The sequence below is a fragment of the Oncorhynchus kisutch genome, linkage group LG23 (assembly GCF_002021735.2).
Source record: "Oncorhynchus kisutch isolate 150728-3 linkage group LG23, Okis_V2, whole genome shotgun sequence".
NCBI lineage: Eukaryota > Metazoa > Chordata > Actinopteri > Salmoniformes > Salmonidae > Oncorhynchus > Oncorhynchus kisutch.
Genome location: NC_034196.2, coordinates 33,557,443 through 33,582,034, shown reverse-complemented (window position 1 = coordinate 33,582,034; position 24,592 = coordinate 33,557,443). Strand labels below are relative to the sequence as shown.

Below are 24,592 nucleotides of genomic sequence, written 5' to 3'. Positions count from 1 at the left end.
GGAGGTAAGAAACTAGAATGGTGGTGGGGGTGAAGGCAAACTTTGATGAGAAGGCATCTCTCCCACTTGTTGCGAGGAGTGCAGGGGGAGCTCAAGCTTGTTCTTTCTGTGCCAACCATAGTGATCTTCCTCTTCAGGAGCTGCTGGCTAAGTTCATAAGAGGTGAAGAAATTGTCACATGTGACATTGTGCCCCCTCAGTCCATCTGTCACATCAGGCACAACCCGCGTCCCCTGGTTCTTCTCCGGGCCTACATCGGTAGGCTTCCCTGTGTATATTTGCATCTTCCAAGCGTAGCTGGATTGTGCGTCACAGGCCACCCATATCTTGATGCCATACTTTGCTGGGTTGCAGGGCTTATACTGCCGGAAAGGACAGCGAGCTGTTACTCAGGCCCAGGGATGTAGAGGTATGGCAGACGCCCCACCCACTTCTCCTAGACCTCTCTTATGGCTCCACCCACTTCTCCCAGACCTCTCTTACGGCCGCCAGTTTGTCTCTCACATGTCTTGCAGGTCTTGACTCACGGTTCTCAAACCGTAGCATTCTTGAGAAAGTGGAAAATACTTTTCAGTGGCATTGTGGCATATGGAAAATCGCCCTTTCACTCTCTGCATCCCACAGACTACATGTAGCCTCGCCTCGGGACCTATACACACCCGCTAAGATTAGTAGCCCTATATAGGCATGCAGGTCAATCTCATCCATCCTTTTACAGTTGTCTCCATATTTACAGAAACCCTCCAAATTTGTCATCTCCAGGAGGATTTTTTCGATGGCTGGTGTGATGAACATGTAGAATGTTGAGGAGATGTCCTGGGCATGGGAACTTCATGTCTTGTGGGCCCTGGGGTCATCCTTATGACATTTTGTGCTGCCATCCTGCCCTGGTTGTCATATGGTGACAAGGACCATGTTATTTTGCTGTTCTTTGGCAAAAATGTCTCTTTCAGTTTGGGGGATTTCTTCTTCATCTGAAGATGATGCATCGTGCTCTGGGTTGTATTCTTCTTCATCTGAAGATGATGCATCGTGCTCTGGGTTGTAATTCTTCTTCATCTGAAGATGATGCATCGTGCTCTGGGTTGTAATTCTTCTTCATCTGAAGATGATGCATCGTGCTCTGGGTTGTAATTCTTCTTCATCTGAAGATGATGCATCGTGCTCTGGGTTGTATTCTTCTTCATCTGAAGATGATGCATCGTGCTCTGGGTTGTAATTCTTCTTCATCTGAAGATGATGCATAGTGCTCTGGGTTGTATTCTTCTTCATCTGAAGATGATGCATCGTGCTCTGGGTTGTAAATTCTTCTTCATCTGAAGATGATGCATCGTGCTCTGGGTTGTATTCTTCTTCATCTGAAGATGATGCATCGTGCTCTGGGTTATATTCTTCTTCATCTGAAGATGATGCATCGTGCTCTGGGTTGTAATTCTTCTTCATCTGAAGATGATGCATCGTGCTCTGGGTTGTATTCTTCTTCATCTGAAGATGATGCATCGTGCTCTGGGTTGTAATTCTTCTTCATCTGAAGATGATGCATCGTGCTCTGGGTTGTAAATTCTTCTTCATCTGAAGATGATGCATCGTGCTCTGGGTTGTATTCTTCTTCATCTGAAGATGATGCATCGTGCTCTGGGTTATATTCTTCTTCATCTGAAGATGATGCATCGTGCTCTGGGTTGTAATTCTTCTTCATCTGAAGATGATGCATCGTGCTCTGGGTTGTATTCTTCTTCATCTGAAGATGATGCATCATGCTCTGGGTTGTATTCTTCTTCATCTGAAGATGATGCATCGTGCTCTGGGTTGTAATTCTTCTTCATCTGAAGATGATGCATCGTGCTCTGGGTTGTATTCTTCTTCATCTGAAGATGATGCATCGTGCTCTGGGTTGTATTCTTCCCCATCTTCTTCTTCAGATACCTCCTTCTCTTCTAAATCATCATTCTCTTGTTCCTCCTGGACATCTGAAAAAGTCAGATCTACGACCTGTTGGGCACTGAAACGTGCACTCATGGCTTCAGCAAAGAGAGAACTGGGGGGACTGTCATCTATAGCACCTTTATAACCTCTGACTGCATTCCTCATTAGTAAACAATGCTTTCAATAAATGTTTATTTTGTCTGAAATGTTGTTTACTATGTCTGTGAACTTGAGTCATGTGAGGTCGTGGAGGGGAGATGCTGCACCTGCACAATAAAGTTTTTTAGTTTTGTCTGAGTTCAATCAGTACCACACATAATCTACATTTCTCAGTGTGTGTGTGTGTTTGTGTGTGTCTTTATGGTTTTTGTGGTGTGTAAATTATTTTATAACTGCCGGGTGAAAAATGACCCTAAGACAATCTTTGTACCCTGCTGGTGTACAGCTTTCATGGAAACATGAACAAAGGCGATGTTTCACTTTTTCTATTGTTGGGGTCACTCTATGAAAAGTAATCCAATTTTAAGTTGAAAAAATATAATTTAGGGGCTTTTCTCTGTTAAACATAGTGGCGGGTCATTTTTTACCCTTAAGACAATACAAGGGTTAACTCTTGAAACTGTAATGTTGGTTAAGGGCTTGTAAGTAAGCATTTCACAGTAAGGTCTACTACACCTTTTTCAGCATGTGACAAATGCAATTTAATTAGATTTTAGACACCACAATGACTCCAATACTGTACCTCATTTTCAGTGTGTGTGTGTGTGTGTGTGTGTGTGTGTGTGTGTGTGTGTGTGTGTGTGTGTGTGTGTGTGAACCAATATTGCAACTCTCAACACACACTCACTATCTCTCTCTTACACACACACCAACAACAATGCCCTTTAACCAACAGACAATGGCTGGAGGGGAGGACTGGACATTCCAGATGAACGAGAGAGCGAGAGAAAGAATGAGGGAGAGAATGAGAGAGAAAATTAGAGTAAGCGTGATGGAGAGAGACAGAATAATGTGCTCAGAGGCAATGTTCCCTCTAAACTGTGTGCGTGCGGGACTGCCACACAGAAGAAATAACAGCCCACAGAGAGAAGCGCGAGATTGAACTTCACTCAACTTTCTAGAGCAGTGGTCACCAACTGGTCGATCGCAATGTACTGGTCGATCTCCAAACATTTCTGTAAAAAACCCACCTATAAAGCCTTTTTATTTGTCTCGGGCTGTTGGCGGTAAGTGTACCCCATTCAACTGCCCTGCGCACCATTTTGAACCATTTCATGTGTTTGAAGGTACAAACTCTGCTTTCCCTGCGGGCCCTGAGAACAAATCAAGTGCACTATAAGTTTACCGCTGGCCAATCGTATGGCTCATATTTCAGGGCACGTTCTAATAGCCTCAGCCAACGGTTCGATGGCGAGGGCAAAGAGGTAGGGGCTAATTGGGCAACCTTGTCTGTTCCCCCTATAAAGAGGGAAAGAGGAGGAAGTAATCCCATTGGTATCAATCCTAGCTTTAGGAGATTTGTAGAGTAATTTTATCACATTTACAAACACGTTACCTAAACCGAACTTTTCCAAGACGCGAAAGAGGTATGGCCATTCAACCCTATCAAAGGCCTTTTCAGCGTCGAGGGAGACTGCGACACTAGGAATTTTGTTTTTGTTAGCAAGGTGAATTATATCAAAGAACCTTCTGAGATTATTGGAGGACAATCTATTAATTATGAAGCCAGTCTGATCTGGGTTGACCAACAGGGGAAGACACCAGTCTCTTAGATAGCATCTTTGTGACCAGTTTACAATATGTGTTAAGGAGAGAGATTGGTCTATAGGAGGCGCACAAGTTTTTCCCTTTCTTGTGGATTACAGTAATCACTGCTTGAGAGGAGGACTCTGGAAAGCAGTTGTCTTCTCTGGCTTTTTTAAGTACCTCCATAAGGACCAACAGCTCCCTACAGGAGATTTATTAGAAGGTAAGGCTTTAATGGCTTCCAACAATTCAGGAACTGAGAAGTGTTCACTCAGGCGCTCGCTGTCTTCCCCTGTCAGGCATGGGAGGTTGAGAGAGGAGAGAAAGGAGTCGATCTCTGATAGATCATGGCTTGATTGGGAAGTGTAGAGGTCTTCATAGTATTTCTTAAAAGTATTATTAATTTCAGTAGGGTCGAAAGATCTCATTAGTAAGAGTTTCTATGGCATTAATTGTCCTCTTACTTTCCTCTGCTTTCAGTTGCCATGCCAATACTTTGTGAGCTTTCTCTCCAAGCTCGTAATAACGCTGTTTTGATTTAGTGATGGCCCTCTCAGCTTGATATGTGTTCAGAATATTATATTTAAGTTTTTTATTTACCAAAAGCCTGTATAGATCTTTAGTCGGGCCTCTTCAGAAGGTTTTCTCTACATCGGAGATTTCAGATTCAAGGGCACTCAGTTCCGCACCGTGTTTTCTCTTCAGCCCTTTAGTATAGGAAATAATCTGTACCCTCAGATAGGCCTTCAATGTGTCCCAAAGAATGAAGCTGTCAGGAGCAGAGGGTTTGTTTGTCAAAGTAAAAATATTGATCTGCTCTTTGATGAATGCACAAAATTCAGGTTGCTTTAGGAGTGTAGAATTTAGTCTCCATCTATATGCTCCATTTACCTTGGTAGGAATGGAGATTGATAATACCAGAGGAGAATGGTCACTAAGCAATCTGGGGAGATACTTGACATCTAACACTCTATGAAACAGTTGTGTCGAAAGTAAAAAGTTATCTATGCGTGTGTGTGTCTTGTGTGGGTGTGAATAAAAAGAGTAGTTTCTTGTAAAAACACAATGTCAGCCTTTAATTTCTTAAGGTATGTATAGACTCTTTTCCTTTTAATTGGGCTGTTAAGACCTTTTACGTTGAATGTGACATATTTTAGTGGATTAAGCATAGGTTGGGTTTCAAATATGTAATGGAATAGAAATCTATCATATGCAGATAATTAGGAAATGTTTGGTTTGAGCACAAACGTGACCTGTGTGCCTCTTTAGGAAGGAAACAATAAACATAGAAAAAAGGAAGAAAAAAATAATAAAAATCCCACCCACCCCGATTGTCAGACTAAAACAACAATCCCAACAATCAAACATGAATACACTTGTAGAGATACGTTGCTGCTCGCTTTCCATCTTGCTCTTACTAGCTAAACCTTGGCGGAAACTAAAACCTGCGAGCTCTCTAAGTTGAAAACAAACGTTGTAAATAGATATTTATGGCTGAATATTTACTGCCCACGGTAAGGGCTGCTTGAGTCTCTTTTCGAAAGATTTACATAAATGAGGGGGAAAGTGGCCTAAGCCCACTTATTGCTTCGCCCAGTAGATATGGACTAAACCAAAATATACTTTCCTGTAAATGTAATAGAACTCACCCCGGAAAGATACGGTTAGTTGAAAATGTACAAATCAATTATAGTGACCGGGAGATACCAGCAGTTCATTTAGCTTTAGTAAGAGAAAACAAACAAACTGCATTTTATCCCCCAGAGAGACCGTCCTGGCTCAGACGTTGCTCAGTTCTTTGAGAAAAGTGTGCACTTCTCCCGGTGTGTTGAAGAGATGGCTTCGGCCTTTGTACTGAACTTTCATCCGCGCAGGGTGGATGAGGTAGCCGGTGATGTTCTTCTCCTTCAGTGCTTTGGCGGCTGGTCTGAACTGCTTGCGACGTCTGGCGAGATCTGTGGGCGCGTTCGATTTCCAGCGGCTTGGTGAAGTGGATTATGCCTAGGACCTCCGGGATCCATTGAGTGAAGAAACGGACCGGGTCACGGCCCTCGCTGTCCTCTTTCAATCTCACCACACGGACATTACTACGTCTACTCTGGTTCTCCATCTGATCTACCTTGTTTTTGAGGTAGGCATTGTTCTTTTGCAGTTGTATCAAGACCTGGTCATGTCTAGCGATAGTATCTTCAACTGTGCTAATGCGCAACTCTGCCTCAGTCGTTCTCAAAAGGAGATCATTCATGGAGGATTTCAGGTCGTCAATGGAAGAATGGAGTTCAGACGATTTCTTATCAATTTTCATAGAAAGACCTCTGTTACCATCCTGAATTTCCCGGAGGAGAGTAACCAGCATGTCGGCAGGCTCGCAAGAGACTGCTGAGAGCAACAGTCTGGAACTGCCGTCTGAGTTATGAGGGCTAATGCTAATCTTGCTAGCTGTAGCATTATCGTTATCTTGGGAATCAACAACGTTTTGGTCGTCCTTCTTGCCTCTCGGTCGGAGGTCCATGGCTCTTTGGGAAGATTTATCAGCCGATGTTAGAATATTGTTTCAGGGGATCACGTGACCCTTGGACGAGATGGCCGCATGAACTAAGAGCTCCGCACAAGTAGTTTCCAATTCCTAATCTTACCTCCACTCCAAGTTCAAACTCATTTAGCTTTAGTAAGAAAAAGTCATGGCGGCTACAAAAGGCGACACTACAGGTGACATTTTTACCCGGACTCGAGTATTAGCGACGGAAAAAGCCTCCAAGAAGAAGCTAGCTTCAGAAAAAACTAGCGCCATTAGCCAGGAGCAAGAGAACCCGCTCCCCCACGAGGCACAACGAATGCCAACCTCGCACTCTGTCGAAGACATCCTTTCTGAGTTGAGATCCCAACGTACAGAACTAAACACTAAATTAGATGCCATTAACTCTCAGCTCAGTGCGATAGGGGGCAAGGTGACAATCCTGGAAAACGCTTTGCCTGACATCAACAACAAGATAACCATAAACGCGAGGAGCCTGGACGAGGCAGAGGGGCGAATCCTATCCATGGAAAACTTATTGACAGATGCCATGGAAACAATAGCATATGCTAAAAAGAAAATCGAGCATCTGGAAGAGAAAACAGAGGACCTGGAAAACAGGGGGCGAAGGAATAATTGTGTTCTATTCAATCTGGGCGAAAAAGTAGAGGGAAACATGCCACTGATCCGCTACCTGCAAGACAAACTTCCCGAGTGGCTCCACATGTCCACCGACAGGCCCATAGATCTCACCGAGCACTGAGGCCCCCACCAGCAGCCAGACAACCACCGCGCCCAATCACCATACGTTTCCTGAGATTCACCGACAAGGAACGAGTCCTACAGGCAGCGAAAAACAACACCATCACAGTGGGAAACGCCAAACTCACTTTACACCAGGACCTGTCAGCTGGAATACGCCGAAAGCGCCGAGAATTTGACGAAGTGAAGAAATACTCCAAACGAGCTCAGGATTCTTCACCAAGGAGCCTTGCGACACTTCAAAACTCCCGAAGAGGCAAAACGTTTTTTGAAAGACAATCCTGGCCAATGAGAAACAGACCAATGACTAAATGCGATTAATGCCATTACTAAAGGAGGTAAGACGACATATAGCCGATATCCAGAGACCCACCCCCTAAAGGTCATTATAGCCGTCCAATTTATATTTATTTTCCTTTAACTGAGAGGGATGGGCTGTATAGCCTAACCTAGGCCTACTAATGTTTCAGCCTACTTTTATTTCCCTGTTTTTGTTGTTGTTGCTATTATTACTTGGGGTTCTCTATGTCCCTTGGGGGAGGTATATGTAGGCTTGGCTATTGATTTTATTTTTCTCCCCTCTTTTACTGTGGTCTGGACGAGGGCAACTGTGTTATTTACTCAATGCGGGGTGGAGAGGATGAGGCATTTCTTTGGTGGGGAGAGGGAGACATTGTGCGTTGCTAACTGTTCCCGGTTTTTGTTTTATTCGGAACACAGTATTGAGACTGAGCGGGGGGTAATAGATCCAACGGGATGTGTCGAGTTGTTTGGGAACTCGGCTGGGGGGTTCAGAGATTATTATTTTATGTACACCATTTATTTTCCTTTTATGTGAACGCAGCTGTAACTACTATCCACTTTTACCCAGCGATGACTTGCACTAAAGTTCGATTACTGCTCGATGACGATGACTAGTACCTTAAATCTATTGACATGGAACTGCCATGGTCTAGGGCATGCAATAAAACGAAAAAAGATACTATGTGCTCTAAAAAAGGAAAAAGCAGACATCGCGCTATTACAAGAGACACACCTCTGTGATGCTAAACATGCCAAACTCTGTAGAGCTTGGGTGGGACAGGTGTATTTCTCATCTTTCAAATTAAACAGTAGAGGCACAGCCATACTTATCCATAAAAATGTTCCATTCATAATTGACAAAAACATATCTGATCCGGAGGGGAGATTTATTTTGATAACTGGGTCACTATATGGTCAACCAATTACTATATTAAACATATACAACCCTAACACAGATACTCCTGCCTTCATGTCAAAAATGATAACCCTGTTCAATGAGCATTGTGTCTCCTTTGGCGTGGTGGCCGGAGATTTTAATTGTACCCTTAACCCAACCCTAGACAAATCATCTCAAGTCCCCACCACAAATCCTAGATCTGCAAAGATGTTGAACTCTCTTACTAAAGAGATGGGACTGATAGATATCTGGAGAGAGACTAATAGCTCATCTATGGACTATACATACTACTCTAATGTCCATAACACCTACTCCCGTATAGATTACATTTTTATCCCAAAGAGTTATAAAAATAAATTCAGCCACTTGTACAATCGGACCCATAGCACTTTCAGATCACGCCTTTGTCCACCTCCGCTTTGACCTCTGCAAAAACATCCCGAGGTCAAAGAGCTGGAAATTCAACACCTCCATGCTATCAAACGAAGCGTTCTATACATTGGTAACTACATGGATAGACAACTACACACAAGACAATAAAGAGTCTCCTGTTTCTCTGGCCACAATGTGGGACGCTGCTAAAGCCACACTAAGAGGTCATCTAATTGCATATGCTTCCTCTAAGAAAAAAGCAATGGAAGCACACAGACTAGATCTTGAGAGGGAGCTGGAATGCTGTGAAAAAATACATAAACAATCCCTAGACAGCACCTCCTGGAGTCATCTTAAAGCAGCCAAAGCCAAACTGAATTTGGACTACACTCGGGAGATAAAAAAAAGAAGTTTTCTTTACTAAACAGAAATACCATGAGTATAGCAATAGGCCCAGTAGATTGCTTGCTTACCAATTAAAAAAGGAGCAGTCAGAGCGTACAATCCTGGCTATCCAAACAGCAGAGGACGAGGTCACATATGACCCAAAAATATCAATTTAACTTTTCATGATTTTTACTGCAAACTATATACCTCTGAGAGAAAACACACGGAGGCAGAACTCCACTCTTTCCTAGAGGGAATCTCGCTACCTAAACTATCAGAGACCGACCAAGAAGATCTCAACTCCCCCTTCACTCCTGAGGAGATCCTGGAGGCAATTACCTCCATGCCACCTAATAACTCCCCTGGCCCAGATGGATTCCCCAGAGAGTTCTACAAGGCTTTTTGGCCCCAGCTCCGCCCTATCTTCATGCCAATGCTGGAGGATTTTTGCAAAAACGGAGTTCTCCCAGACTCAATGCACACAGCCCGCATTACAGTGTTGCTAAAAAAGGACAAGGACCCCCTATCCTGCTCGTCCTTCCGGCCCATAAGCTTGTTGGATTTCGACTATAAAATAATTACCAAATTGCTCGCCAAAAGACTAAACACTCTTCTTCCCAAAATAATAAAAGCGGACCAAACTGGATTTATTAGAGACAGATACTCTTCTGATAACATTCGCCGTCTTTTTGATATTATTGATCAAGTAAACGCACAGAAGACCCCTGTCCTGCTGGCTTCACTGGATGCTGAGAAGGCGTTTGACAGGATGGAGTGGAGCTTTCTGTTTTCAGTCTTAGAAAAGTTCAATATGGGCCCAAATTTTATTAAATGGATCAAATCACTATACTCTCATCCAAATGCCATGGTGACTACTAATGGACTGAACTCTGACAGATTCCCTCTGGAAAGGGGCACAAGACAAGGGTGCTCGCTGTCCCCGCTGCTCTACTTGTTGGGGGCCTCTGGCAGAGCTGATAAGGAGCAATCCAAGTATTATGGGTGTTTCTGCAGGCGGCCTGCAGCACAAGATTTCGCTTTACGCGGATGATGTCTTGCTCTACATATCCAACCCTGAGAAATCCCTCCCTCTCATTTTAGACACAATTGCTCAGTATGGCAAGTTTTCAGGTTATAAGATCAATTTGAACAAATCCACTGTCTGCCCTCTCAATATTACACTCACCAGCTCTATGAAGACACTTTGTCCTTTCCAATGGAAAACACAGGGGTTTCAATACCTCGGGATCTTCATAACACCAGATCTGAATAGCCTTTTTAAGGAAAATTATCTTCCACTCCTGGATCGAATCAAGAACGATCTCCAAACCTGGATCTCCCTCACAATTAGCTTAGTAGGAAGAATTCATGTAATCCGTATGAACGTCCTCCCTAGACTGAACTACTTATTTCAGATGCTCCCATGCTATCTCCCAGTTTCCTTCTTCAAAACAACTAACCAAAGCATCACCAAATTTATATGGGGCAATACAAAACCTAGGATCAAGTTTTCCACTCTATCGAAACCTGAATCTAAGGGTGGTCTTGCCCTTCCCTCCCTTCAATTGTACTACTGGTCTGCCCAAATCCGCAACATGCTAACATGGATCACAAACAGACAAGAGTCAACGTGGATTCAGATAGAAGCCCAATCCTGTGGTTCATTGCCCTTAAGCTCAATTATATTCATTAATAACTTTAGTGAAGTGGGCAACATAGCCAAAACCTTTGTGATTTACAGCACCCTACTAGTGTGGAGGGACTGTAAGAAATACCTGGGCATTTCCTCCCAAATATGTTCTCACTCGCCTATGGTAGGCAACCCAGACTTGCCAAAAGCCCTGAGGGATGCCAACTTTAATCTTTGGCATACTCTAGGAATCAGGACCTTTTCAGACCTATCTCATCAGAAAACCACTACACTGAAATCCTTTCAAGAGCTCTGCAGTGAATTCGATGTGCCAAGATCCCATTTTTTTTATATCTTCAAATTAGACATGTAATTTCCTCATTTACCTCCAAGAGGCGGTTTAGAACTCAGTTGAATGAAGTTGAAACCCTTCTTGTCACAGCACAATCCATTAAAGGCTAAATATCTTACATCTATAGACTCCTTTCTGAGAAAGGAAGCTCCTCCTTTACTCCTTTGAAAATAATCTGGGAAAAGGACCTTAGTCTGACTATCAGTGATGAGTTATGGGCGGAGGTTTGCGACAGGGTATACTACTCCTCTACCAGTGTAAAAAGTTTTAATTACACATTTTTGTACAAATTTGATTATACTCCTTTGAGACTCCATAGAATGAAAACAGATATGTCTCCTAACTGTAAAAGATGTACCTCTGAAAGTGGAACCTATATGCATGTATTTTGGAGCTGTAGGGAGATTGCCAGATTCTAGCAATCTGTACATACTGCTGCACAGAAAATACTAGAGGTACAGTTTGATATGACCCCGTGTATCTATCTTCTTAATGCCCAGCAGGAATTTGTTCTTGATCCTGACAGAGAAAATTTGCTTATGACTATTACATACTTTGCTAAGAAATGTATTCTTCTATTGTGGGCCTCTAATACCCTGTGACAATACAGAGGCAGATGCAAGATGCAAGCAACGATGGTTTAATGAATACAGTTTACAGCAGCAACAGGACAGACTGACTGTACTCAGACGGAATCTGACCCAGGGACTAGGGCGCATCTTCCGATGATAGCGTGCTGAGAAATCCAGGGGAGTGTGTCCGGATGTGTAGGAGGGAGCACAGCAGATAATCCACACAAGGGCGGTGAGAGATGAGCACGGACACACGACACAAACTCAGAGAAGTAACAACGATCTGACAACAAGAAACACTGGTTACAGAACATATAAAGGGAAGATAAGTGATTCCAGCTGGCACAGACAATCAGGCCGAGATTGGGAACCACGCCCACACAAACACGGGAGAGAGAGAGAGAGAGAGAGAGAGAAAGTGGATTCATGAACCGTGACAATAGGCGAATTTACCTGTCGATTGAAATCATCGATAAGGGAGTGATCCAGAATGTCCCTAGCAGGTACCCAACTTCTCTCCTCCGGGCCGTAACCCTCCCAGTCCACCAGGTACTGGAATCCGCGTCCCCTCCTTCTAGAGTCCAAAATACGATTGACAGAAAAGGTGGGTTCCCCATCATCAAGTCGTGGCGGCGGGGGAACCGGGACCGGCGGGTTAATGCGTGCCTGAAACACAGGTTTTATTTTAGACACATGAAAGGTAGGATGAATTCTCCTATACGCCGGAGGAAGCTTGAGCCGGACCGCCACCGGACTAATGATCCTGGTGACTTTGAACGGGCCGATAAATTTGGGGGCAAGCTTGTTCGAAACGGATCGGAGTGGAATGTTCTTAGTAGAAAGCCACACTCTTTGGCCAACGACGTATACCGGAGGCTTCGACCGGTGGCGATCGGCCTTAGCCTTGGTGCGCGCCCCCACCCGGAGAAGAGTCTCACGGGCTCTGCTCCATGCGTGACGGCACCTCTGGATGAAAGCGTGAGCGGAGGGAACAGTGACCTCGGACTCCGTACTGGGAAAGATAGGTGGCTGGTAACCTAAACTACACTCAAACGGAGAGAGACCCGTGGCTGCCACTGGCAACGAATTGTGAGCGTACTCAACCATAGAGAGTTGTTGACTCCAGGAAGAGGGATTCTTAGAAACCAAACATCGCAACACTCTCTCCAAATCTTGGTTGGCCCTCTCCGTTTGACCGTTGCTCTGGGGATGAAACCCTGAAGACAGGCTGACACTCGCTCCCAGTAACCTACAAAACTCTTGCCAAAACTTGGACACAAATTGGGGCCCCCTGTCAGAAACTACGTCCATCAGCAGGCCATGTAAGCGAAAGACGTGATCCACGACAGCTACCGCTGTCTCCTTGGCAGATGGTAATTTAGGCAAGGGAATAAAATGAGCTGCCTTCGAGAACCGGTCCACCACGGTCAAAACAACCGTCTTGCCCTGGGAGGGCGGGAGGGCGGTAACAAAATCTAGCGCGATGTGGGACCAGGGTCTCGAAGGGACCGACAGCGGTTGGAGTAACCCATCTGGGGGTCGATTAGAAGTCTTCCCAGTGGCACAAACCGAGCAAGCCAAGACAAAACTGTGAATGTCACGAGCCATCAGTGGCCACCAAAAGCGTTGCTTAACCAAAAAGCTAGTGCGGCTGACTCCTGGATGACACGCTACGTTGGAGCAATGCCCCCACCGAATAACATCGGACCGACACCCCTCCGGCACAAACAACCGATTAGGCGGGCAACCGGGCGGAGGCGTTACCCCTTCTAAGGCCGTTTTGACCCTCGATTCAACCTCCCATGTGAGTGTGGAGACCACTAGGGTCCCGGGTAGGATGCACTCGGGAGTGGATGGGCGTTCGGAATGGTCAAAAATGCGAGAAAGGGAATCGGGTTTGACATTCTTGGAACCCGGGCGATACGAGAGAGAGAAGTCAAAACGTCCGAAAAAGAGTGCCCACCGCGCCTGCCTGGAGTTGAGTCGCTTGGCGGTTCTGATATATTCTAAATTCTTGTGATCGGTCCAAACTATAAAAGGTACCCCCGAACCCTCTAACCAATGGCGCCACTCCTCCAGTGCTAACTTCACTGCCAACAACTCTCTGTTGCCAATGTCGTAGTTGCGTTCCGCAGGTGATAACCGATGGGAAAGGAACGCGCAAGGGTGCATCTTGTCATCAGAAGAGGAACGTTGGGAAAGTACCGCACCTACCCCCACCTCTGAAGCGTCCACCTCCACCACGAACTGACGCGAGGGATCGGGAGCTATGAGGATGGGAGCCGGCTCTTGAGCGGCTCTTGAGTTTGGTGAATGCAGCCTCGGCTGTATCGGACCACCTGTACGTCACTCTGGGGGAGGTTAAGGCGGTAAGAGGAGCGACTATCTGGCTAAAGTTGCGAACGAAACGCCGGTAGAAATTGGCGAATCCCAGAAACCTCTGTAGGGCCTTACGGGAATCTGGGCTTGGCCAATCCACCACAGCCTTAACCTTGTCAGGATCCATGCGAATACCTTCAGTCGAGACGATGTAACCTAGGAATGGAACGGATTGTGCATGAAAAATGCATTTCTCCGCCTTGACAAAAAGTCCATTCTCCAACAACCTCTGAAGCACTCGTCTGACGTGCTGAACGTGTTCCTGGAGAGAAGAAGAAAAAATCAGTATGTCATCCAGGTAAACATATATGAACTGATCAATCATATCTCTCAGCACGTCATTGACGAGTGCCTGGAAAACCGCTGGGGAGTTGGATAGCCCAAAAGGCATGACCAAATATTCGAAGTGCCCTCTGGGGGTGTTAAACGCGGTCTTCCATTCGTCCCCCCCCCTTATGCGAACCAAATTATATGCATTCCGTAAATCCAACTTAGTGAACACGGATGCTCCCTGTAACCTTTCAAAGGCTGAGGACATCAACGGTAAGGGATAGGTATTCTTCACTGTGATGTTATTCAACCCACGGTAATCAATGCAAGGACGCAGAGAACCGTCCTTCTTCCCCACAAAGAAGAACCCCGCCCCCGCTGGAGAAGAGGAAGGACGAATGAATCCAGATGCCAGAGAATCAGAGATGTATCTCTCCATAGCCTCCCTCTCAGGAACAGAGAGTGAATATTACTTGCCTTTAGGCGGAGACTCACCTGGCAATAATTCTATTGCACAGTCATAGGGACGATGCGGAGGAAGAGAAGCAGCACGGGACTTACTGAACACCTCCTTCAGGTCGAGGTATTCAACGGGCACGTTAGACAAATCCACTGCCTCCTCTAGAAACACAGAATCAGACACAGACGAACAAGCAGACACCAAACAGGACTCAAGGCACTTGTTACTCCACATGGATATAGAGTTATGACCCCAGTCAACTCTGGGGTTGTGTTGGGTGAGCCAAGGGTGGCCGAGAACTAATGGTGCAAGGGGTGAGTCCATGAGTAGAAATGATAGTGTCTCAGTGTGATTGCCAGAAGTGATGAGTGTGATAGGTTCAGTGGTGTGAGAAATGTTGGGGAGTTCTTGACCATTGAGAGCGTTGACGGATATCTTGTGCGAGAGTGAGGTGATAGGAATCTGGAGTTTGTGAGCGAGCTTGAAGTCCATGAAATTACCCTCTGCTCCTGAGTCCAGTAAGGCTTGGGTGTCGTGCGTGTGGGTGGCCCATCTTAGTCTTACCGGGAGGAGAGTAGATGATGAGGTCTTCTCTGTGGTGACACCACCCGATAGTAGCCTCATGCTTACTACCGGGCCTGATCTTTTACCGGGCAGGAGTGGATAAAGTGGCCCGCTCTACCACAGTAGAGACAGAGTCCTTGGGATCTCCGCCTCTCCCTCTCTTCCCGGGAGAGGCGAGCTCTCCCCAGCTGCATGGGTTCGTGAGCGGAGGCTGAACTGGCCGTGTTCCCGCCGCTGGCATGCCAGCCCTCCGTGTCGTTATACGGTCTGTTAGGGCATGCTCGGCGGCCAATACGACTCAGACGAGCGTCGACCCTCAAGGCTAGTTCCACTAGTCCATTTAAATTCCTGGGAAGGTCCAGAACATAAATCTCCTTCTGGATCCGGTCCTCCAGCCCATGCAGGAACATGTCCCACTGCGCCTCCTCGTTCCACTGACACTCTGCGGCCAGAGTGCGGAATTGGATGGAGTATTCCGATACTGAACGGTCTCCTTGGCGAAGGTCAGCGAGTAGTCTGGCCGCCTCCCTACCCGCCACGGCCCGATCGAAGACCCTTCTCATCTCCTCGGAGAGTGTCTGGAAAGAGGTGCAGCATGGGTCCTGGTTCGCCCACACCGCCGTTCCCCAAAGAGCCGCTTTGCCTGATAGCAGTGTGAGTACGAATGCTACCTTAGACTGTTCACGGTTGAAGGTCCGTGGCTGCAACGAGAATTGCATGGAACATCTCGTAAGAAAAGCTCTGCAATAGTCAGGATCACCTGAATAACCCTCTGGTGTCGGTAGCCGTGGCTCTAGCTGGGAATCCGGCTCTGGCGGGGCGGGTTGAACTGCCGGTGTAGGTGGCGCAGCGAGACCCCTCAGATGTCGTAATTGTTGGGTCAGCTGGGATACCTGCGTCACAAGGGCTTGTACTGCCCGACCTGTGCTGGAGATGTTCTCCTCTTGTTGATCCATTCTCGTGATACTGCGGGAAATGAATTCGGTCAGACTCGTTGAACTCGCTGCATCCATGGTCTGGTCAGATCGTTCTGTGACAATACAGAGGCGGATGCAAGATGCAAGCAACGATGGTTTAATGAATACAGTTTACAGCAGCAACAGGACAGACTGACTGTACTCAGACGGAATCCGACCCAGGGACTAGGGCGCATCTTCCGATGATAGCGTGCTGAGAAATCCAGGGGCGTGTGTCCGGATGTGTAGGAGGGAGCACAGCAGATAATCCACACAAGGGCGGTGAGAGATGAGCACGGACACACGACACAAACTCAGAGAAGTAACAACGATCTGACAACAAGAAACACTGGTTACAGAACATATAAAGGGAAGATAAGTGATTCCAGCTGGCACAGACAATCAGGCCGAGATTGGGAACCACGCCCACACAAACACGGGAGAGAGAGAGAGAGAGAGAGAGAGAGAGAGAGAGAGAGAGAGAGAGAGAGAGAGAGAGAGAAAGAGAAAAAGAAAGAGAGAGGGAGGCAGTGGATTCATGAACCGTGACATACCCCTCCTACATTTAAAATGTGGATTGACCAGATTGTTGACTTTCTTCCTCTTGAAAAGCTCACTTATGACCTCCACAAGAGACAGCCCAAGTTTGATAGACTCTGGTCTCCACTATTCAACTATATTTCAAACTGGACAGAGTGAACGGGGTGACTAGGGAAATGCGCAGATACATGTTGTGTAAGGTACTATAAAACCTAAAAACGAATTATTGGCCCGTCGTCTCAGCGAATGCTTGAAATAGCTGATAAGAACCTTGATAGTGCTGCTGCAAGTGGTATATGTTTTTGTGTGTTTTTATTTTAATTTAGTTTTTGAGTACGTGTGCGTATGTACGTGTGTGTGTGTGTGTGTGTGTGTGTGTGTGAGTGTGTGTGTGTGTGTGTGTGTGTGTGTGTGTGTGTGTGTGTGTGTGTGTGTGTGTGTGTGTGTGTGTGTGTGTGTGTGTGTGTGTGTGTGTATGTATGTGTGTATGTATGTACGTATGTATGTATGTATGTATATATATATATATGCACCAAGGAAAATAAATAGATTAAGAAAAATAAATGCTTTTATTTGACTTTATCATTCATTTGAATTTTATTTTTATTTTTTCAAATGTATTATTATTTTTTGACTTTTTCTTTTTTTAAAGCCTGTCACATCTGTGAATGTGGAATGTGTTTTTAAAGCCTGTCACATCTGTGAATGTGGAATGTGTTTTTAAAGCCTGTCACATCTGTGAATGTGGAATGTGTTTTTAAAGCCTGTCACATCTGTGAATGTGGAATGTGTTTTTAAAGCCTGTCACATCTGTGAATGTGGAATGTGTTTTTAAAGCCTGTCACATCTGTGAATGTGGAATGTGTTTTTAAAGCCTGTCACATCTGTGAATGTGGAATGTGTTTTTAAAGCCTGTCACATCTGTGAATGTGGAATGTGTTTTTAAAGCCTGTCACATCTGTGAATGTGGAATGTGTTTTTAAAGCCTGTCACATCTGTGAATGTGGAATGTGTTTTTAAAGCCTGTCACATCTGTGAATGTGGAATGTGTTTTTAAAGCCTGTCACATCTGTGAATGTGGAATGTGTTTTTAAAGCCTGTCACATCTGTGAATGTGGAATGTGTTTTTTAAGCCTGTCACATCTGTGAATGTGGAATGTGTTTTTAAAGCCTGTCACATCTGTGAATGTGGAATGTGTTTTTAAAGCCTGTCACATCTGTGAATGTGGAATGTGTTTTTAAAGCCTGTCACATCTGTGAATGTGGAATGTGTTTTGTTGGTTGATTGAAAAACAAGAAAACTTAATAAAACTTTAAATTGAAAAAAAAGAATATTGTTTCAACGTTGTTATTTAGGTAAAAATAGAATAACTTTGAAGAGCGGTTTGTCAACGTCTGCTCAGCTCCGCGGCATCACGTGCTCCCCGTTCTCCATTGTGTTTGATGGTATGTCACTCTGGTAGGCCTACATCATGATCAAACAGCCACAGTAGTCTACTTGGCCACTGGTAAAACTGTAACTTAAAGTGGGTACATCCTCAGTGTTCATAGTAAACGCGCACTGGAAATTGCACAGAATTTTTGAGCCCCAGCTGTTAATCAAAAATAATATATATACAGTACCAGTCAAAAGTTTGGACACACCTACTCATTCAAGGGTTTTTCTTTATTTTTACTATTTTCTATATTGTAGAATAATAGTGAAGACATCAAAACTTTAACACATATGGAATCTTGTAGTAACCAAAAAAGTGTTTAGCAAATCAAAATATATTTCAGATTATTAAAAGTAGCCACCCTTTGCTTTGATGACAGCTTTGCACACTGTTGCCATTCTCTCAACCAGCTTCATGAGGTAGCCACCAGGAATGCATTTTAATTAACAGGTGTGTTTTGTTAAAAGTTAATTTGTTGAATGTATTTCCTTCTTAATGCATTTGAGCCAATCATTTGTGTTGTGACAAGGTAGGGGTGCTATACAGAAGATAGCCCTATTTGGTAAAAGATCAAGTCAATATTATGTCAAGAACAGCTAAAATAAGCAAAGAGAAACATCTTTGTGAGATGCAGAGTAGGTGAATGGATGATCTCTGCATGTGTGGTTCCCACCATGAAGCATTGAGGAGGAGGTGTGATGGTGTGGGGGTGCTTTGCTGGTGACACTGTCTGTAATATATTTAGAATTCATGGCACACTAAACCAGCATGGCTCCCACAACATTCTGCAGTGATACTCCATCCCATCTGGTTTGCGCTTAATGGGACTATCATTTGTTTTTCAACAGGACAATGACCCAACACACCTCCAGGCTGTGCACAGGCTATTTGACCAACAAGGAGAGTGATGGAGTGCTGCATCAGATGACCTGGCCTCAACAATCACCCGACCTCAACCATATTGAGATGGTTTGAGTTGGACAGCAGTGAAGGAAAAGCATCCAACAACTGCTCAGCATATGTGGGAACTCCTTCAAGACTGTTGGAAAAGCATTATAGGTGAAGCCGGTTGAGAGAATGCCAAGAGTGTGCAAAGCTGTCTTCAAGGCAAAGGGTGGCTACATTGAAGAATATAAAATATAAAATATATTTTCATTTGTTGAACACTTTTATGGTTACTACATGATTCCATACGTGTTATTTCATAGTTAAGATGTCTTCACTATTATTTTACAATGTAGAAAATAGTTTTTAAAACCCTTGAATGAGTAGGTGTGTCCAAACTTTGACTGGTACTGTATATATCCTCAACTGGCAGCTTCATTAAATAGTACCCGCAAAACACCAGTCTCAACGTCAACAGTGAAGAGCCGACTCCGGGATGCTGGCCTTCTAGGCAGAGTTTTCTGCCAGTTGAGGATTTGTGAAGTGTCTCAAACTAGACACTCGAGTGTACTTGTCCTCTTGCTCAGTTATGCACCAGGGCCTCCCACTCCTCTTTCTATTCTGTTTTGAGACAGCTTGCGCTGTTCTGTGAAGGGAGTAGTACACAGCGTTGTACAAGATCTTCAGTTTCATGGCAATTTCTCGCATGGAATAGCCTTCATTTCTCAGAACAAGAATAGACTAACGAGTGTCAGAAGAAAGTTATTTGTTTCAGGCCATTTTGAGCCAGTTGTCTTGAAACCACCATAAATCCAGAGAATTGCAGATTTTGATGACAAAGTTTCATGACAAAATGTTCCTACTGTCACGTCTACTCCCGCTCCCCCTCTCTGGTGCTAATTGTCTGCAGTTTTCTCATTATTACGCACACCTGTCACCATCATTACGCATACCTGCGCCTCATGAGACTCACCTGGACTTCGTTAACTTCCTGAATACCACCCCTATACCTGTCACTCCCTTTGGTTCTTTCCTCAGGCGTTATTGTGTCTGTTCATCTGTCTCATGTCTGTGCACTACTCGTGATTCTTGTTTTGTTTCATGTTCATTTATTTATTAATCCCCCCCCCCTGCAGTCGCTCCCGACTCCTACCGTACAAATGACAAAATAACAACGTCACCTAGGGATACAACAGGATTTAAAAAAAATATTTTACTGGTGAGGTTGGGTACATGGGCTGCTGCCGAAGCAAAAGGGGATGCCTCAGCTGGCTTGTCAGGCTTCCATGCCTCAGCCTGCTTGATAGATTCACAAGCCTCGGTTGGCTCGTCAGGCTTCCATTGCCGAAGCTACCGGGGATGCCCCAGCCATGTCGTCAGGCTTCCATTGCTGAAGCTAACGGGGATGCCTCAGCTAGCTCGTCAGGCTTCCATTGCTGAAGCTAATGGGGATGCCTCAGCTAGCTCGTCAGGCTTCCATTGCTGAAGCTAACGGGGATGCCTCAGCTAGCTCGTCAGGCTTCCATTGCTGAAGCTAATGGGGATGCCTCAGCTAGCTCGTCAGGCTTCCATTGCATTAGTTGACCTTTCTTTCATCTGTCACACTGGTGTGGTTGTTCCTGAGGACCTAGCAATAGTGGATCATATTAGGCTAACATATTACAAGTTGTGCAATCATTTGGGACATGTAGCCTATTGGAATCATTATGGAACGCAGACCATGCGTAGCAGTTTAAACCTGGAGGCAGGTGCACGGTTCATGACAACGGGACCGTTGTCATCACAGTTCCATGATTAATGAGGATTATTAGGGTTGATTTATACGATTACTGTTCAATTCCTATTGTACAATTTTCTCACTTTCCAATATTTCATGGATTGAACACAATTGTTCAAGCCATGAAATATTGGAAAGTGAGAAAAGTGAAAAAATATGACAACTTTCAGGATGAATCAAACGACTATGGTTTTGTTTCGCCAATATATTTAGTGCAGAAATACTTTCCTAACCCTAAATAATATACAGAGTATTTTTAAACCCTACCAATTGGTCCTATGTGCATTTAAGTATGCTCTCTCTCTCGCTCTCAGAGGATCTGAGCCCTAGGACCATGCCTCAGGTCATGTTATATCTACAGTAGCTTTGATTGGATTGGAATTTTAGCTAAGAAGCTAGCAGTCATCGTCATGAATCAAGTCGACAATCTACTGGAAAATACTTTTTAATCGTTGTCAGATGAAGAGAAATTACGAAGAGAAATTATAGATAAAACATATAGGTGCTCATTGGCCATAAACATTACTACACAAGAAGTTGGAAATCACAACTTGTTGTGGTTTGGAAGGAATCAGTGGCTAACTGCAAGCATTGCAAAGCAATCACTAGCCTGCTATTCAGTGGAGTGCCTACTGTTCTGAATTTGTGATGCACATATAGCCTATAGCCTGTTTTAGAGAAATGTCATCATCGAATATTGTAAGAGCTTTCATTGTCTGCTTATATGCCCCCTTTATTTATCCTACGGTTCTGACTTGGTGTACAGGGAGAATACTGTAAGAACGGCCCATGTTCTGAATTATGTCGTTGTACATTTGAAAAGTGCTGAGTAAATACTGTAGTTATATTGAGTACGTCCAAGCTAGCTCATTAATGTCTTAATCGAATTTACGGATTGCTTCTCATCCGCTTGTCGTCTACTTATGCCATAGTTTGTACATCTCAATTGTCAGTAGAAACCACACACAACCATTCACATGATCTTAGTAGCATCTCTAGCTTCCTGTATTACACAGGAATCTGATGGGAGAGGGGGAGCGGTATGTATGTATGTATGTATGTATGTATGTATGTATGTATGTATGTATGTATGTATGTGTGTGTGTGTGTGTGTGTGTGTGTGTGTGTGTGTGTGTGTGTGTGTGTGTGTGTGTGTGTGTGTGTGTGTGTGTGTGTGTGTGTGTGTGTGTGTGTGTGTGTACGCGCTCACATTTTTGCCCTGACCAGAGGTCGTGCAGGTGTATGCGTAACTCTTGTCCCACTGCGTTTTGAACATAAACAGGCCATAGTCCTGGGAAGCAGCTCACCTGCCTGCCCCCCACACTCTCTCTCCTACCTTGTGTACACTCCTAGGGTTCTCCAGCCATGCATAGTACATCTCTTCTACATAATTAGAACTGGTCCCATTCAGAAAAGGCTCGGCCGACACCGACGTAGTGTAACTCCTGATTGGTTCAAATGTCCTCAAAGCCCCTCCCACTGCCATCGGCCTGGCCTGTGATTGGCTCTTGACTGTCTGGGTGGCCGTAATAGGCCTTAGCCTAGCAACTGTAGTCCTTAAGCGCTGCATGGTAGCCTATTAGCTGTGGCTTCTACCCCTCTCGCTAAACGAGGAAGTAGATCAATAACAATTCCCGTCGCCAGGAAACACCAGGATTAGGAGAAAGTTATCCTCTAGATGCTGATCTTAGGTCAGTTGTGTGTTTCCCTCCTAATGTTTCAGGTAAGGACTGCTTTAGGAACAGCTGATCCTGGTTCTTTGGCCTACATGCAACTTCTTCCAGGAGCATGGGACATACAGAGCTTCTTCTTCCTCTCGTTTACTCTCGCTCGTTGTATCAGGTCTAATCCTGTAAATCGTTGTTTTCTCAGGCTGTGTAGAGAGAGATTACATAATTAACCAGAGGGTCAAGTCATACTTGTTGTATTCAGACCAGTGGTGGAAAAAGTACCCAATTGTCATACTTGAGTAAAAGTAAAGATACCTTAAAAGAAAATGACTCAATTAAAAGTGAAAGTCACCCAGTAAAATACTACTTGAGTAAAAGTCTAAAAGTATTTGTTTTTAAATATACTTAAGTATCAAAATTAAAAGTATAAATAATTTCAAATTCCTTATATTAAGCAACCCAGACTGCACGATGTTCTTGTTTTTTATATATATACAGATAGCCAGGGGCGCACTTCAACAGTCAGACATAATTTACAAACGAAGTATTTGTGATTCCTGAGTTTGTCAGATCAGAGGCAGTAAATATGACCAGGGATGTTCTCTTGATAAGTGCGTGAATTAGACAATTTTCCTGTCCTGCTAAGCATTCAAAATGTAACGAGTACTTTTGGGTGTCAGGGAAAATGTGAGGAGTAAAATGTACATTATTTTCTTCAGGAATGTAGTCGAGTAAAAGTAAAACTTGTCAAAAATATAAATAGTAAAGTAAACACACCCCCCAAAAAACTACTTAAGTAGTACTTTAAAGTATTTTTATTTTGGTATTTTACACCACTGATTCAGCCCCGTACAATTCTGTATTCTTCTGTAACTATCAATGAAGTAAGCATTAATGAGCCACGTATTACAACTCATAACCTAGACTAAGCCCATATATTATGTGCTAAACTGTGTAGAGCCAGCTGGTAGCTATATCTACAGTCCAAACGCATTGCGCTCCTTGCGTTATCTGTGCGTGTCAGGTAATGATAGCATTTGGTTGGACAAATATAACTAATACTTTAAGATTTGTATAATACAAAAAAGTACCCGATATATTCATATATTTATAACTAAGAAAACGGCAATATCTAATAGTTCGACAACATATAGTTATGGACTTAACGCTCTATCTTATGGCTGGCGCGTTTTATGCAAATAATGCAACAAACATTTTTTGGTAGCTATTAAAAATAGGCGTCTGTACTTACCTTCCGCGACTTTGAACACTTCGGGACTTTTAGTAGTAACTTATCTAGCTTGCTCGTGGCTTGCCGAGACTGTACTCTCGGTATGTCTCCTCTTTAAATTGGCAGGCAGGTTTTCTGATTGCACTGTCCGATGTGCTGATATGCGTCACGCTGCCGTTACGTCAGCCTGAGGAGAGGAGCGCGGTGCACACATGTTCTGCTTTCTGTGTACGAGATAAACGGTGTGCTCTATTCTACCCTACTAAGCAAAATAGCAGTAACTGCTCATAGGGTGAAACAGAAAAAATCCTTCAACGTTTAATTGTCAAACGAAATGAATTGTAGGCAGATCACTGGAGATGTGGTTGTCTGGTGTCTTGCCATTAGGTCATTTTTATTCATGTTGCCCCTAGACATCATTTACTGCCTTCTTGCTTGGTACACCCACTGAAATGCTTTCATAATGATTAATTGTTTTACACAATCTTGATTTGAATGTGTCATACAGTTGATAATTGTATCAGCAAAGAACAATCAATCATACCAATGTAAACCGTAGTAACCAAAGTCCAAAGAGCAGTGAAGCCCACATAAAAAACACTAGCTGATTCGAGGGATTGCAGTTACTGCTTTTTTCCTTAATTTCACTAACTTTTTCCACTTACTGCAAACATGACCCACCATTTTCTCCAAAACAACACAGTGGAGGCATGATATTTGTCCACATGATAAAGCATAAAAAAATGCAAAAACACATTATAATGAATAATGAATTAGTACAAAATAACTTTTTAAATACATGATTTTAAACCTTCAAATGCTTTCTTTGCAAATTCTCAAATTACAAATCATTAACAGGTATTTCACATTTTTATATTGACAAATATTCTTATATTCTTCAAAATCAACAGAATGCATATTTAATAAAAAATAAATAATGATCATTTAAAAAACAGGCAAT

General features: G+C 44.0%; 1 protein-coding gene across 7 annotated transcripts in view; it reads right to left on the bottom strand.

Annotated features, from left to right (window-relative positions):
* Positions 1-23,915, bottom strand: part of LOC109868250 (2-oxoglutarate dehydrogenase, mitochondrial) — a 51,386-nt gene extending 27,471 nt beyond the window's left edge. The window contains exons 1-2 of one of the 7 annotated variants that reach the window (XR_004205061.1): positions 23,653-23,915; positions 22,067-22,603 (exon numbers count right to left, since the gene is read on the bottom strand). Coding sequence is in view for 4 of the 7 variants with exons in the window: in XM_031803245.1 (XP_031659105.1) it covers positions 22,067-22,300 (234 nt within the window). In the remaining 3 variants the exon portion in view is untranslated. The remainder of the gene's footprint in view (positions 1-22,066; positions 22,604-23,652) is intronic. The other 6 variants (XR_004205060.1, XR_004205059.1, XM_031803245.1 and 3 more) reach the window with 6 other exon arrangements.
* Positions 23,916-24,592: the final 677 nt, after the last annotated feature.